General features: G+C 40.2%; 1 protein-coding gene across 5 annotated transcripts in view; it reads left to right on the top strand.

The window, feature by feature from the left end:
• The window catches only part of LOC120540734 (RNA-binding protein Musashi homolog 1), a 60,277-nt gene that overhangs the window by 32,364 nt on the left and 12,159 nt on the right, over positions 1 to 15,754 (top strand). For all 5 annotated transcript variants that reach the window (XM_039771758.1, XM_039771756.1, XM_039771757.1 and 2 more), the window contains 4 exons: positions 2,283 to 2,375; positions 14,759 to 14,807; positions 15,424 to 15,506; positions 15,595 to 15,712. In XM_039771758.1, coding sequence (XP_039627692.1) covers positions 2,283 to 2,375; positions 14,759 to 14,807; positions 15,424 to 15,506; positions 15,595 to 15,712 — 343 coding nt within the window. The remainder of the gene's footprint in view (positions 1 to 2,282; positions 2,376 to 14,758; positions 14,808 to 15,423; positions 15,507 to 15,594; positions 15,713 to 15,754) is intronic.

The following is a 15,754-nucleotide window of genomic DNA, read 5'->3' as shown; positions in this document are numbered from 1 at the left end:
CACATGTGAGCAGTACATTAAAGTAAGCTTCTGACAGTCAATAAACACTGAAAAAGACTGTGGGCTTAATTGAGCTGGTTAAAATGTTGTAGACCCTTAAACTGTAAGAAACATAGATATGTATGGAAAGAGGTTAATAAGAAGTCAGTGAATTAGTAAATCTAGAGAATGGTTGCAATGAAAGGTATCTAGTTTAGGAGAAGATGAATGAATTGCAGGTGGAAGTTCAGTCGGTGATGAACTTTGAGAAAATTAGCAATGAGAAGAAAGGCTTTGAACAAACTTGACTCAATGAAAACACATTAAAAAATTGACTTTGACTACAGCATATTCTTCAGAAAGTAGGTTTGAGAGAAGGTGAATAGTTCAACAGTAAATAAATTTACATAAACACAAGAAATGTGACAAACAAGTTGAGAACATTCATTCCATCAAGTCTGTTTGTTTAGCTAAGCCTAAGCTGTCCCATCATCTGATCCAGAGTCGTCTTCAATGTTGTCAAGGTTTCTGCTTCAACTACATCTCTAATTTGTTTGTTCCAGAGTCTCACGACTCTGCGTAAAGAAGTGCTTCCTGGCTTCAATCTTAAGTGCACTTCCCCTTAATTTCCACTGATGTCCTCAAGTACGTCATTTGCCCTTAAGCTGAAAGAATGTTGCTGGATCTACTTTATCAGTGCCTATGTGGATTTCAGATACATGGATTAATTCCTCACGCAGTCAACTTAATGGCAATTGGATAGTTTGGCACAGAGTAAACTAGTGACGGTGAGACAGCATCCTTAACAAAAAAATGGGCTATTGACTTGAATAAACTTGACAGAGAACAGACAGTTTGCACAGACAGGAAGGTGGGCGGTAGGCTGACATGTTGAAATTGTGTTCCTTAAGCTCTAAATTCTTTTGTATTCCTAGACTGTTCATGTCTCCATTTTGTTTCTTTAGCTATTTATGCACCTTTCACTGTGCATCTTTTTACTGTTGCCTTGAAACCTTGTTTGACTCCATAGTCTTGCATTGATGCTTTTGTTCAGTTTACTTTGTGCAGGTCTCTGGTGATCTTCAAGTAACCTGTCTTTGATTTCTCAAGTCTTCCTTGGACAATTCTGTAGGTTACAGTTTCTGACCCAAATGTTCACTTAAAGTCCATATAGTAGCCTGAGAACCAACTGAAGATGAAGTATGTTGTGTTTTGAAGGACTATGAAGGAAGGAGTAGCTTTGCTATTGTTCAGGATGGTAGTCCTTGGGTTAGTATGTTGATATACAAAGTATGAATATAAATCACAGGAAATGGAGACTTTGAGAGCTGACTTTTAAGTTGCCCTACCCCATCAAACAGTTAATCCAAGCCCTTATGGAATGCTTAGACTTTCAACTTGTCACCAAGCAGCCATTTTGCAGTTCTCGTGATTAGGTATGCGCTTGGGTGACCCTTGATTGAACCTTAAAACTTTGCTGAAATTTTGTTAATTTGAAAGTTTGCAGTTAGGGAAATATTTAGAATATCTTCTAAATATCTTATACCAGGGTGTATCCAGGTGAATCCCTCCCCCAAGTTGGAGTGGACGAGAATTGTTTTTTTTTCCCCTCTTTCCCCCCAGTCTTACTTTTTTGTCCTTTGTGACAGATGGTGCAGTTGTGAAGGTCATGACCTCCAGTAGTGGTCAGACAGAGATTAATGGCCTATGGCTCCTCCTTTCTGCACTGTCCATGTGGCCTCACTGGGTCTCCATGCTAACTCTTGTGAATGCTGAAAGGAATGTGTTCTCTAGTTTGCTGAGAGTGGGGGCTGGGCCCTAAAGTCTGGCCTGAGAGGCAGCTTGGGACATGTTCAGCACTTTAGCAGTTTCAAGACTCTGGCAGAATGAACACACAGACACTGCAGAAGTAGTTAAGTCATAGTGGCTTGGTGTGTGACACAAAGATCGGGAGGCCCAGGGATTGTAGTTTGACAGAGTGAACTATGAGGTCCTGGGACCTAGTGTGACATAAGGACTGAAAAGACCACAAAGCCTAATGTGACAGAAGTACTGTCCCAAGACCTTATCTGACATGAGGAGTAAGGCTTAGTGTTAGGTGCACACTGGCAGGTACTTGGGTTTGGTGTGCAAATTGGAAAAGTAAAAACTCTCAGTATTTCAGTTTCAGAAATGTAGAAGGTGAACAGTGGACAGACCAATTTGTCAAAGACAAGGACAATGTTAAGGAATACTTGAAAGCAGTGTGGTCAATAAGGTCTGATGCTAGTTTTCCAATTTTCTTCTTTTTTCTGTTACTACAGTTGGTGACCCGGACAAAGAAGATATTTGTAGGAGGCCTGTCGGTAAACACCACCATTGAAGATGTGAAGCAATACTTTGACCAATTTGGCAAGGTGGGTGTGTGTTCTCTCCTGTCCAAACATGACCAAGAGAAAATGTCCAGGCTTTTTGCCCCTACTAGCAATGCACCACAGACTCCTCAGCAATTGTACACTTGTTCAGTGCCTTGCCTTAAAGCCCATACGTTGTCTATGTAAAAGAGGGTTTTGGGGAGTACGTAATTAGGCACTTAATTAGTACATAAATTTCTTATTTTGTAAAACCTTTTTATCATCAGATTTTTGGGCCTGTGATGGTTTGGCATTGGCTGGGGTGGAACAGATGATTGATCTTTCTCTGTGCTGTTCACTAATAGAAGCATCCAAAGTGCCATTTGTGATCAGAGATCAGTACTAGAAACGGCTAACTGGTGTGTTTTTTTTTTTTTTCCAGCTCCACTGCTTTGTTAATCTGGCAGTGTGTGCCACAGGTGCTATTAATAGCTAATTGAAGCTTTGATCCTATGGTGGCAATAAAATTCTAACCATAGCTATCTCACCAATCCAATTATGAATCAGTTACATCATGGGCACAAATAGCCAAAATTGGTAGAAGGGCTGCATTATTGGGAAAAAAGTAACCCTTCGATCTGTGGGATCTTGCTAGTTTTATTTTTCCATGTTTGGTCTCCCCCTGCAGCTGCTGGAATTGTATAGCACACGTCTTGACAATGGCCAGCAATGCCGCACATCAAGGCACCTATAAGTTGTAGCCGACATCCACATGTTGAACATGTTTGGCTGTCTCTTTTACCATTCTGCTTCTCTATCTCATCCCGGACCCAAGGTCCTTGGCAACCCAAATTTTGGGGGCTGGTGAGGCTTTTTGCTCATAAGGGTGACCAGCGGATTATCAGAGCTTGAACTAATCTGATCCAACAGCTGTGAGGGGCCTCCCTCCTTGGAGCTGTGGTTGCCACGGTGACAGGGCCTTGTGGAGCTGTCCCAGGCAGGGTCTATTGTTTAGGCCTAATTCATCTCTGGCACGCTATAACCCTCCAAATGGGGAGAGCTAGAATAGGCATGAGGAATGGGGAGTGAGGTGGGGGTGCAAAGAGAAAGGGAAAATGTCAGTGCACTCAGCAGGGGAGTATTCATTAAGAACAACAACAGCAAAAAAGAGTTAACGGTCAGCGCCGGAATGGCTGCCACTCAGACTTAGCGCTCTAATGTTCGAAATCGGTCAGCTGCCATTGGCTAGCTACCTCTCTCCAGCTCCACAGCCTGGTAATCCCATCCCAGTTGCTATGGTACCCAGAGCAGTGCCTGAGTGTGTGTGTGTGTGTTTGTGTGTGTGTGTGTGTACGTACATGTAAGGCTGGTTGGGGCAGAAAGTGTCTCTCCAGTTGCTGCACTACGTCACGGAAAACTGTTGTGAGTTTACATTTGTATTTTTCTTTAAAAATAAATAAATAAATAAATTCAAATTAATACACTCCATCCGAGTGTATGGTTGCCACCAATGTTATGCTGTACCTCATATTGTCCCTTTATTCATTTATTTGTTTGTTTTTAAGGTTATCTACTGTTAAACAAAAAAGAAAAGAAATTCATTTGTTTTTTAAAAGTTAAGAAAGCTGCCACACAAATATTATTAGAAATGCTATTCGGACAAGTAGAATAGCTTTGTCCAAACATCTCCACTTGGCTAAAGCTTCAGAGGAAATCTCCTTTTTTCAACAATCTGAAGACATGTTTCCGGACTTTTCTGTTTTATGTCAAAAGGCTTCCTTGCATCAAAAGGCACGTGATGTTGTTAGGAGGAACTATAACTTGTATTGTGTTTGAATGGCTGTTTGCTGTCCTTCCATTGTAAAGCTCCTCATGAGCTTGTAGTGAAAGATGGGATATGAGTAGTGTTTGCTGTATTCCAGAAAGGACATTTACTCCAATACTGTTGGATGGGGGTGCAGTAAAGAGCAGCTACAAGAGACTGGGCTCATACTTTGTCTTTTTCACTGTATATGTGGAATTTACATACTCTTTTTAGATTTCTGTCCCATCCCAAAGACATATACTGTAAGTCTGACTGGCAACTCTAAATTTGCTTGGCATGAGTAAGTATAGGTGTATGCCTGAATGAGCATCCCCACCGATGAACAGACATCCAATATGGGGCTAGAACCTAGTGTCGCCAAGATAGGCTCTGTCTTCCTTTTCCCTAAAATTGGAATATTGTAAGGTGGATTTCTGGATGTACGGTCATCTCAGCCATATCTGGGATAGCCATTGCATGAGGACAGCTTTGGGCCAACTACTGTGGCCATCTCCGTGGTTTTAGTTTTTACTTTTCATAATATGTTTGGGGCTTTCATAATGTTCAAGTCTAGCCTTAGTTTTCTGCCTCCTACTCACAGAAAAATATTTTTGATAGTGGCTTGGTTTTTTCATGCTGCTCTCGTTTCAACTGCTTTGCTTCTTTTTTTAAAAAAGATGATAAATATGCACAAGTATGAAGTTATGTCCTATATTTAAATTGTTGTAATAGGTAGCAGGTGTTTTAGGACTTTTGTGTAGGACTTGTTTTACATGGCATTCTTATTGCGGTTTATTTCATTTCTGCATTATAGTGGGTCCAAAAGTCTATCCCGATAACTTCACACACAAAGCAGGAACCCTTCCAGGACCGAGTGTCATTGCATTGCAGGACATACTTGCACATCTCCACATTCATATGGGGCTAAATTAGAATCATCAGTTGGTCTAACAGCCTTGCATCTTTGGTAATGTGGTAGGACAACACACAGGCATGGTAAATATGCAAACTCGACATAGACTGGATTTGGGGCCTAGACCAAGGATGCTGGACTGTGCCACTCCTGGGCTTATTTTATTTTGATTATCATTTTTTTTTAGTGAAAGGAGTTCTAGTTGAGATTGGAGTTGAATGAGCCTTTAGGCAGTCACAATTTTGATTTTTGACAAAGCGGGGTGTGTCACTCTTTCCCTGTGCTTCCAGATCTGGTATATGCAGCAGTGCTTTGGACGATTATTAATGACCTGTTCAAAATCCTGCCAGATGGCTGTAAGTGGATAGCAGAGAGAGCCGGACACCTCTCTACTGGTAATAATGGTTTAATGAGACCTCCCAACAAAACTACCATGCCAACAGGTTATACCATTGGCTTAAATGTCCCTTATTTGTAATTAGTTTGGCTTGGCCTTATTGCTTCTTAATTGTCTGATGAAGGGAGTGACTAAGACTTGTAATGCATGGAAAGCGTTTTGCCAAGGCTATTAGTAGCATCATCTTCTGGGTGGGCTGTGACACACATTTAAAAAAAATAGTGTTAATATTGCAGGGCCTTGTCGCTCCTTCACAGGGCTCAAGTTACCTGTTTTGTTACTAACAATACAGATTTTTGTACTGTGAATTGTCTGTAGAGCTATTACCTGTCTATGCAGTTTCTAAAGTATAATGGACAAGCCTATCCCTTCATGGCAGGATCCTAGTTAACAATGCATGCACCAGTGACTGAAATAATGCTCCATCCGTACATTTATACATTTTGAACCAGTTTCTTTATGTGACCCTGGGCTAATCACAATAGCACTGCACACAAGATAGGAATCAAACCTGCCTTGTGTAGTGCAAGGGAGTTTTCATGCACCCCAGAGTTTACTTAGCATTTCAAAGAATATGGGAAGAACATTCAAGCTTCACACAGATTATTATAATTATGATGCATCCAGTAAAAGTTTTTTTTTTTTTCATCATTTTAGTTTTTTATAGATGTAGAATAGAAGTGCAGAGATTAACAATCTGTGTGGATACTCCAGTCATTTTCTTAATGGTTTAGTTAGATACTCTAACACTTTTCAGTGTTTAGTAATTTGGTGATCAGCCATGGTACTACAGTCATATTTTGAATGGTCCAAATAGGTAGACCAGCTCTGCTCACATTTTAAAAACTGACTGGTGATGAGTCTGGGTATTGCCAGTTTGCCTTTATTGGTTTATTTAGGGTGTCCGAATCCATCTGGAGATTAGTTTGGTGGTAAATCTGACTCTTGCCCTGTTGATTTTTTATTATTTTTTATGGCTTAGGCACAGGCTTTGATATTACTATTTTGTTTAATTGTGACAGAACCACCCGACACCCACTTTAGTTAGTCAACTATTTTGGAGTTCTAAAGCTATCCACTGGTTAGTAATGGGGACATTCTGGACCTGTACTATTTTCTGTTTCTAAATAATGCACTGACAGTGCATTTCTAATACCACTCACTGGTTAGAAGTGACTTGTGGCTCACCCGGTTGCACCCTGAGCTCTTAGGTATTTAGCTGATACTTTAGAACACGGGTATCAAACTCCAGGCCTGGAGGGCCTCAGTGGGTGCAGGTTTTCTTTCTAACCCTTTTCCTAATCGGTGTTCATTTTTCACTGCTAATTAACTTCTTTTCCCTCTCTTTTAATAGCTCTGTTTTTAAGGATTAAGTCTTCTGAATTGATTCTTTTTCTTTATTAAATGACAGCCAAACAGAAATGAGACATGAAACGAGCCAACCGATGACCAGCTAAATTGGGGCTTCAAACTCCAACCAATTCCTAATGAAAGCTGATTCTTGCTGTCAATTAAACCCGTTGTTCAATTCCATGGCTTGTTGCTGCTCTCTTTTTGCTACAGCAGACATTTTCAAAACTGTTGATATTATGTTTTTTTCTAAGAACTTCTAAAATATTTTGGTAACCTCAGGGATCAACCTTACTGAGACCTTCATCTTTATTTTCAGATTTTGTTTGATGGGTACAGGTGAGCTGGTCATGTCCTGTTTGTTTTATGTCTCATTACTGTCTGGCTGCTAATTAAGGAAAAAAACAACTAAGGGGCCTGAGTCAAGCTAATTAAAGATAAGACTAAAGAAGTTAATCGGCATCAAAAACTGGTCATTAAGAAGATGGTTAGAATGAAAACCTGCAGCCACTGCGGCCCTCCAAGACTGGAGTTCGACACCCCTGCTTTAGAACACTTACATAGATAGATACATAACTAAGTAAAAACTTGTTGATGCCAAGGGAAATTGCAGTGTTAGAGCAGCCAACACATAAAACTTAAACCAAATAGTCTAAAACAAGGTTGTGAGATAGATAAAATAATAATGCCCCTTATCAAATTAAGATTAGTATGTTAAAAATCTGAAAGGAGCCTTGCCTAGCCATAGCATAAGTTTATAGTATCAAATGTTAACTGATTTAAAACTTCCTGGTGAAATGTGGTAAAATCAGACTTGTGCTAAAAGTGCTCAACAGGTTGATGAGGGTGCCATGCGAAGTATTTGAGGCACTCTTCATGATACCCAGTGGCCCAGCTGAAATTGTCTGCCTACACCAAACGACTCGAGCCTCCTCAGGAAATATAGTTGCCTCTGGCCCTTTTTCTATTACGTTTCTAGTTTCTACTATCGTGTATCAAAATATTTTATATCAAACATCCAATTATTGTCTGAACTTTGAGTGTGGTCAGCAAGTTTTATTTAGCTTGGCGCTGATGGTGGCTAGAGAGTGGTAGAGTAAAGATAAGCACTTGCCCTTACCTTGTCAGATAGGTGCAATTATATCGCTGTGTAAATTGTGGAAAGTGAAGACTCTCATCTTGCATGTTAAAATCTTACACCATTTGTTAAGTGAATGTATGCATTGCTTTTTTCTTGGTAGACTTGTGCATGCTTTGAGCACCTTAAGCCAACTACACATAAATACTGATAGTCGCACAGTTAATATGACAAGTGCGAGCACCTGATACCAGCTTTTTTTTTTAATAGCAGATTCCAATTACAGAGAGGCGGGGCATGATTAGGTTCGAGAGCGGCACTGAGGAGCGGCTTGCCAGCGTGGTGTAGAGTTTCAGTCTAGAAGAGTGAATAGCTGGGATGGCTACGCCTGTAATCCCCTCTCTAATCGCCCATTCACTTGGCCAGATCACAGAGCCTCAGTAGGCCTATTGTTCTGTGGGGCTTGGCTGAGCCAACCCGTGTTACGTGAAAAATCTAAGTGTTCAGGAAATGGGGCAGCCGGGTTCATCTGCATAATCATCATTGGTACCAGCTAGGAGACTGTATGTTCACTTATTTCTTAAAACTGTGGTTTTAACTCCCTTTCAAATTTTTGAGATGTGACATACAGTATGTGTAGCATGGGCGTTTTAGATGTGTACAGCCTGTCTTGTAACATGCTCCCATTATCCTCATCTACTGGAACTTAAGTCAATGTATTTTTATTTTTTTTATTTTTAAAAAAACTGGTTTGAACTCAGGACCACTCTTCAAGTGTGTCCAGGAGGCCTGTGCATGGTGGTGTTGAAATGTCACTGCTGGATAGTACATCCCAGTCAGTGCATCTTGTAGCTCTTATATCTTTTTACAAACTGGCAGAGGTTCAGCACTGCTGTTGACCTTTCAGAAGTCTGGAGACTTGACCTGTTCAGTGCAACACACCACACTAGCTGCCCTGGAGGGAAGGATGTGATTTTCCCTGAAATACTGTACATAGGTGTATATATTTCAGCACCCCTGAAAGCCTGCCAGCTTTTAAAATTGTATGTATATTTTATTACATTATATACTATAAATATACAGTACAGGCCAAAAGTTTGGACACACCTCCTCATTCAATGTGTTTTCTTTATTTTCATGACCATTTACATTGGTAGATTCTCACTGAAGGCATCAAAACTATGAATGAACACATGTGGAATTATGTACTTAACAAAAAAAGGTGAAATAACTGAAAACATGTTTTATATTCTAGTTTCTTCAAAATAGCCACCCTTTGCTCTGATTACTGCTTTGCACACTCTTGGCATTCTCTCAATGAGCTTCAACGGGTAGTCACCTGAAATGGTTTTCACTTCACAGGTGTGCCTTATCAGGGTTATTTAGTGGAATTTCTTGCTTTATCAATGGGGTTGGGACCAGCAGTTGTGTTGTGCAGAAGTCAGGTTAGTTGGACGATCATTTATTTTTCAACAGGACAATGACCCCAAACACACCTCCAGGCTGTGTAAGGGCTATTTGACCAAGAAGGAGAGTGATGGAGTGCTGTAAATGGTCATGAAAATAAAGAAAACACATTGAATGAGGAAGTGTGTCCAAACTTTTGGCCTGTACTGTATATAATAATATACTGTAAATATATACACACTAAAAAGGTCAAAAGGTTTAGAATACCTCCGCTTTTTCGTTTTTTTTAAGGAAATGCACACATTTTAATGTCTTAATGGTTCATGAAATCAAATCATAGAACAAATAAATAAATGCCAAATACAAAAAAGTCAAGGAATCATGAAATGTATAAAATTTCTTTCAAATTTGTGATTCATCAAAGTAGCCACCTTTTGCTGATATAACAGTCAAACTGTGGTAACCCTTTTGATTCAGAATGCCAGTGCAAGAATCCCAGACCATCACACTTCCTCCTCCATGTTTGATAGTTGGTGTCACACACAAAGAAACCATCTTTTTACTAACTCGATGGCGTACAAACACCCTGCGTGATGACATGAAGATTGCAAACTTTGTTTCATCAGCGCTTGAAACTTTCTTCCAGTCTTCAGTAGTCCACAGCCAGTGTTTCAAGGCCCTATTTTGTTCTGTAAGGAGTGGCTTTCTTACTGCCACTTGCCCTGTCAAACCTGCAGCACAAAGTCTCCACTTCACAATAGAAACTGAGACTTGCTTTTTTGACCAATGTTAAGCTGTGCTTGAAGCTGTTGTGCTGTGAGGCGCCGATCACACAAGCTGGTGACCCTCAGAAACTTGTCTTCTGATTGGGTTGTGACTTTGAGTCTGCCATATATCTTCCTATTAGTTTCTTCCAGTTTCCAGTTGCCTTTGGATTTTTAGGACGCTGTACTCACTGACACTTTAAATTTTTTTTTGCAGTATCTCGAAATGAAAGGCATACTCATCTAAGGGTAATAATGGTGTCTCATTTAATTTATTTATTGTCGTTTTCTTGTCATTATCACTGGAATATTGTCCAAGTAATTTAGAGTGTGTAGTAACAGTCTGTTGCAACTCTGCTTTAAGACAGATAGAGGATTTTTAAGTAATCAACAACATTGGGGCACCTGTGGAAATAGTTTACTTCAACTTGCAAGGCTTAATTTATTTTAATTCCTGCAGAATATTTGTAGGTTCTAACCTATTAGTTGTTCCCTGAAGAAGGCCCATTTTTAATGTTCTTAAATTTATTATTTTTTTTCTTAGTTTTTGATAACCTGAACATTAAATTTAAACTTTAAGCAGTTTATTGGTTACCTTTTCACCATTTTAAGTCATGGGTGCATTTCAACTGATTAAATTTGATGAAACACAGGAAAAACCGAGGTGTTCTGAACTTTTGACCAGCTGCATTTCGGTCATAATGTTGGGGATCCTGAGGTGGTTCATCGTGTAGTGGGTGCAGCAACACGCTGTTATTAGTGCATGCTCCTAACCTACTCCACCACCTCCTCCTCTCATCCTGTGTCAACAGTGAAAATTGTCCATGCTAACCAATAGCCTCTTACAATTGTATGGAGATGAATGAATATTGACCCATCAATCTCTTAAATTGGCTGCATTACCCAAATGATCAGCTAATTGTTGCGCCAGCTTCTGTGTTGCTTCTTTGACCTAAGTGACAGAGCACATGCTCTCCATCACCTTGTCTAGGATGTGAGAATGAAGGGCTATGATTATGTTGTTTTTTTTTTTGCGCAAGATGCTTGTCCATCCTGTTCCCACAATGAGAATGTAAATGCTTCTCATAAGACCTTGAAAAATGTTCAAGGTAAGTAAAGAATGTTACCTCTGCATCTTTGATCTGTTACACCAACAAATGAAGCGTTTTGATTTTGTGCCAGCATTCCTAAACATAGTTGGTCATCTTTGGAAGAGATAGTTCTGAGACCGTCAGGCCGTCATTGTTTGTTTTTAATTTAATAAGACTGGGGCTTATGGTCAACATACAGATTCAGATACAGAGCCTTTCATGCAAATTATAGTGCACTGAACCTATGTTTTAGTCTTAAAGACTCCATGATGCTCCTGATCCTTGTTGACTAGTCCACATTTAGTGGGTTGTGCCTAATCAGTAATACTACAATATAGTGTCACATACTATTTTCCTATATTTTCTGTGCAATAGCATACATACTAGAGCTTTCAGAGTAATAGAGGGAGTACTTCCTATCATGTTTTGGACCTATCCATGTAGACAAAACAGCAGAAATCCATTTTTTTTTTAATTTACACCTGTCAGAAGCTGTATGCCAGACTATGACTCTACCTTGCTCCCGATGAGATCATAATGGTAATACGGCAGCTGCTCTGTCCTGCTGTGTGTGCACTGAGAGTGCAAATGCTACCCGTCAGACTCTTGGACCTCTCCATGGAGAGAGAATAGCATCCTGGCTGTCTGTCTGACCTGTCACTTTCACATGATAATCTAGGCTGTGTGCCAGCTACTGCGGCTGCCTCTGCCTTAATAAAATCATATGAGTTTTGTATGAGTTTTGGACCTGCCACATACAGTATATAAGTGTTCTAACTGAGCTGTATTGTGCACAGATAGACTGTAGAGGTTAGCCTTCAGGACATACTCGACTGCAGTGTTCTGTGTATGCCATCCTTTCATTCTCATCCTGCCCACAATTAAATTGCATAGGCAAGCCCATCAGTTGATCAGACGTGTTTTATGCACAGGAAGACCTCCAGGGGCATGTGCTAGAATTCAGCTGTTAGTCTTAATGCACCATCCCAGAAACAATTCTGGTGTCTTTTAGAAAGTGCCATGTCAACAATGGGCAGCAACATGCAGTGGACATGTTGGTGCAGCTGTCTCTTTTGGACTTTCGTCTTGGCAGCTGATTGAGAAAAACGGAAATACTGTTGTTAATAATGCTGTTTTGTTCAGTATCCAGCATGTCGGGTGTCTATAGCTGCTCGAACCCTCCCCCATGTCAGCTAAAGGACTGAACTTGATGAAACTTTTTACTGTTACCAACTCATTCCCTGCCACTGTCTCTCTGTATGCCTGTGCATATAAACAACTGTTGGTGGTGTTAAGTATAGATGGGTGCACTAATCTGTAAAGGTTGTTTATGGCAATCATAAGATCTGCTTTAAGCAGATTGAACACAAGGGCTGTCCATCATCCTCTAAGGGTACAACATGCAGAGAAGAGCATCTGTTTCATACTTGATGAAAATTAAAAAAGATTACTAATAAAAACCTGAATGGAACAGGAGAGGCCAAGTGGGAGTGCTCAGCTTGTAGATCCAAGAGGTCACCCAGCTCGAGGAAATGAGCAAGCAGGGAACGAGCCCTGTTTGCAGAGAGCTTTGCACAGTGCCAGCAGACAACAAAGAAACTGGGAGCTTTTGTCCCGCTGTTCCCGCTTAACTGCTCCCTGCTTTTCAATCTGGTGCTGTTTAGGGGGGTTGGGGGGGTACAGTTTTAGGCGTCTTATGGAAAGTCTTTGTTCCATCACCATAGCAACGGCAAACTTTGGCGAACGGGAGTCACCACTGGGATAGAAGCACAGCATTTCTTAGAGGGGGGAAGAAAAGGTTAGGGGATGATGCATCAAGACTTCTCTGTCTCTAAACCCCTCTAACCCTATTGAATTCAAAACTTTCCATCCTGTCTGGCGTGTAGAAAACTGTGGAGGGCCCTGTGTCAGGACTGGATATTGGACTTCAGATTCGTTTAGTGAGATTACCTGGCTTGAGCTTAATGCTTGATCCACTGTTCAGTACATGTGTTAAGGAGCTTCAAATAGGCTTGGACACTTCACTTTGAAATAGATGTACTTCTTCATTTGTTTTTTAATGTCTGACTGTTAGAAAGAAGGAAGTTTAGTAAATTAAGGTTAACTTTTATAAATGTAAACAAAGCCTTTGGGTGTCTCGCATTCTTCCTGTAGACAGCTCCTAATGATCTCTTTAGTGCAGTGTTGAACAGTGAAGATTAACAGGTGAGGCCTCAATACAGCTTTGGGATAATTGATGTAAGATTAGCATTTCTGAAGCATTCATCTGCATGCAAACTCAATAATAGTAAACATCTTGATCTGCCATGTAAAATAACATGATTTAACTACAGCATAGAGCACCTGTGGATGGAACTAAAGTGAATCTCTCTGTTTAAGACTTTTCTGTCAGACTTGGAAAGAGTAAGCCACCTACTCTTGAGTGATGGTTGATGGCTGCAGTCTCCACTGTTTTAGTTTGGAACAGCTTCTGCTGGTTGGCCAGTTTATAGAAGAATCCTCCCAACCAACTGTGACATACACAAAGTGGAATACAAAATAGAATGGAATCCTTTTCCCGCCATCACCATATGTTCACTCCCGGCCTTCTCTGCCACCTTCATTATTTTAATTTACGGTTTCTTAATCCAAGTGTTGAGAGATCTTTGATGTCCGACTATCCCTGTCTACCACCTTTCTATTGTATGCAGCTTGCAGTCACTATTTGATGCCACGATATTCTTTAATTTTTTTTAACCTAACCATGGTAGTTCTGCAGTTTTTCCTATCAGACTCCCAAGACATGTCTTTGAATTTTTAGTGTGACAACTGCATGGGCCTAAATGATCGCTGGTGGGTGTGTCCCAGCATCCACAGCAGACTGTGGCCACTAAATATTTATAGTATTGGACCTGCCTGTGTCAAGCTTTCCAGGATTTTTCTGTTGGTTAAATGTATTTTTATTACTAGGTATCTTCTCAACATTTTGTTTTCTTGATAATTTTTTTATGTTTCTTTTTGGCCATTGTGCTGATGGCATAATTTTGTGTGGAATCTAGGAACACCTTCCTGCATGTGAGTCAATTGATGAAGTGTCCGACATCATCTTATTTAAACCTGAAGGAGAGTCATACACACTTATGCTTACTTTAAAACTTGAAAAGGGCTGGTCTCATCAAAACCTAATTTGTTTAATTTTTTAAGTGTTTCAGGTTACTGAGTAATTATTCACAACTACAATTTCCACTTCTCCTTTTTACTAAAATGTACCTGAATGTTTGATACCAACTTGACTCAAGGTTAAAATTTCTGTTTTGCTTGTTGTAATGTCTCCTGCCAAATAAATAAAACGCAGCAATTCATTCTTTTTATGGAAAGACACCCTTGCTGGCACACATCTGTAAACCAAACATACTGAAACAATTGGATTACAACTTTGAATCTGTAACACAGCTGCTGTATGGAGTAAAGGCTGTATTTTCAGATTTGCACCTATTTTAGTTATTCTTGCTAATTGGGAGTCCTTAACAACTCCAATATACATAGAATTCACTTTTTTGTTCCACTAGATTCTTTGCAAATGTGAATTTAAATAAAGAAAAAAAATGTAATTATTTATTTTAAATGTAATATAACTATATATAATTTATTTGTTTTCTGCAGGTAGATGATGCAATGTTGATGTTCGACAAGACAACTAACAGACACAGAGGTGCGTCTAGCAGAGTTTTTATAGTTTTTATAGCTTTTATATCTCACATGTTCTGGATAAGGATCTCTGGGAGAGTCCCGTGAAATCATTTATACAACTTTCTAAGCCAAACAGGCCTGAGATGGAGTGGCATATCAGATATTGGTACAATAGAGCTGGTATCATTGGGGAATGGAGTTCTGTTGGACACTCTTGGCTGAACTTTTTGGAAGGATGAGGTGACCAAGCAGAAAGAGGCTGGTCTAATTAGACTTCCCAGTTAATCAGAGCTTAGACACTAAACCTCTTTACGCATCCAGCTGATGGATTGACTGTGACGGGCAGTGGCTCAGTGTTAATTCCTCTCTGGGAGGTGTGGGGGAAGGGGGTGGGTGGATGGGAGGCAGTTGGTGCTGAGTCAGGGATTTTAGGAGAACTGGAGAACACCAAGTTGAGAGCAAGGTGAACTGAAAAAGTGAAGATCTTGAACATGCAAATGCATGCATAAGGCCAGGTGGACAGCACAAAATGGGGTTAAGAAATGTGTGGTGCAACAAGGGGTGGAGTCGCAAAGTTTGAACTAGCCTGGCAAATAAAGCTTCTTCAGTAGCAGTTTATTTTAACTTCTCTTTTGCAGGGTTTGGATTTGTCACATTTGAAAATGAAGACGTAGTAGAAAAAGTCTGTGAAATTCACTTCCATGAAATCAACAACAAAATGGTGAGTCAAAGGAGTGTTGAATTTGATGGGGGGAGGAGTCTCTGCCATATCTGGTCATGTGTTATTGACACCAGATTTTCAACTGCAGGTAGAGTGCAAGAAGGCCCAGCCTAAGGAAGTAATGTCACCGACTGGCTCAGCACGGGGTCGTTCACGAGTGATGCCCTATGGGATGGATGCCTTCATGCTGGGCATTGGCATGCTAGGTAAGGGGTCTTTAGTCCATTCTGTCCAAATGTATAATCTAC

This window comes from Polypterus senegalus, chromosome 12 (genome assembly GCF_016835505.1).
Source record: "Polypterus senegalus isolate Bchr_013 chromosome 12, ASM1683550v1, whole genome shotgun sequence".
Taxonomy (NCBI): Eukaryota; Metazoa; Chordata; class Cladistia; order Polypteriformes; family Polypteridae; genus Polypterus; species Polypterus senegalus.
The sequence above is the reverse complement of the archived record's forward strand: the minus strand, read 5'-3'. Positions and strand labels throughout refer to the sequence as shown.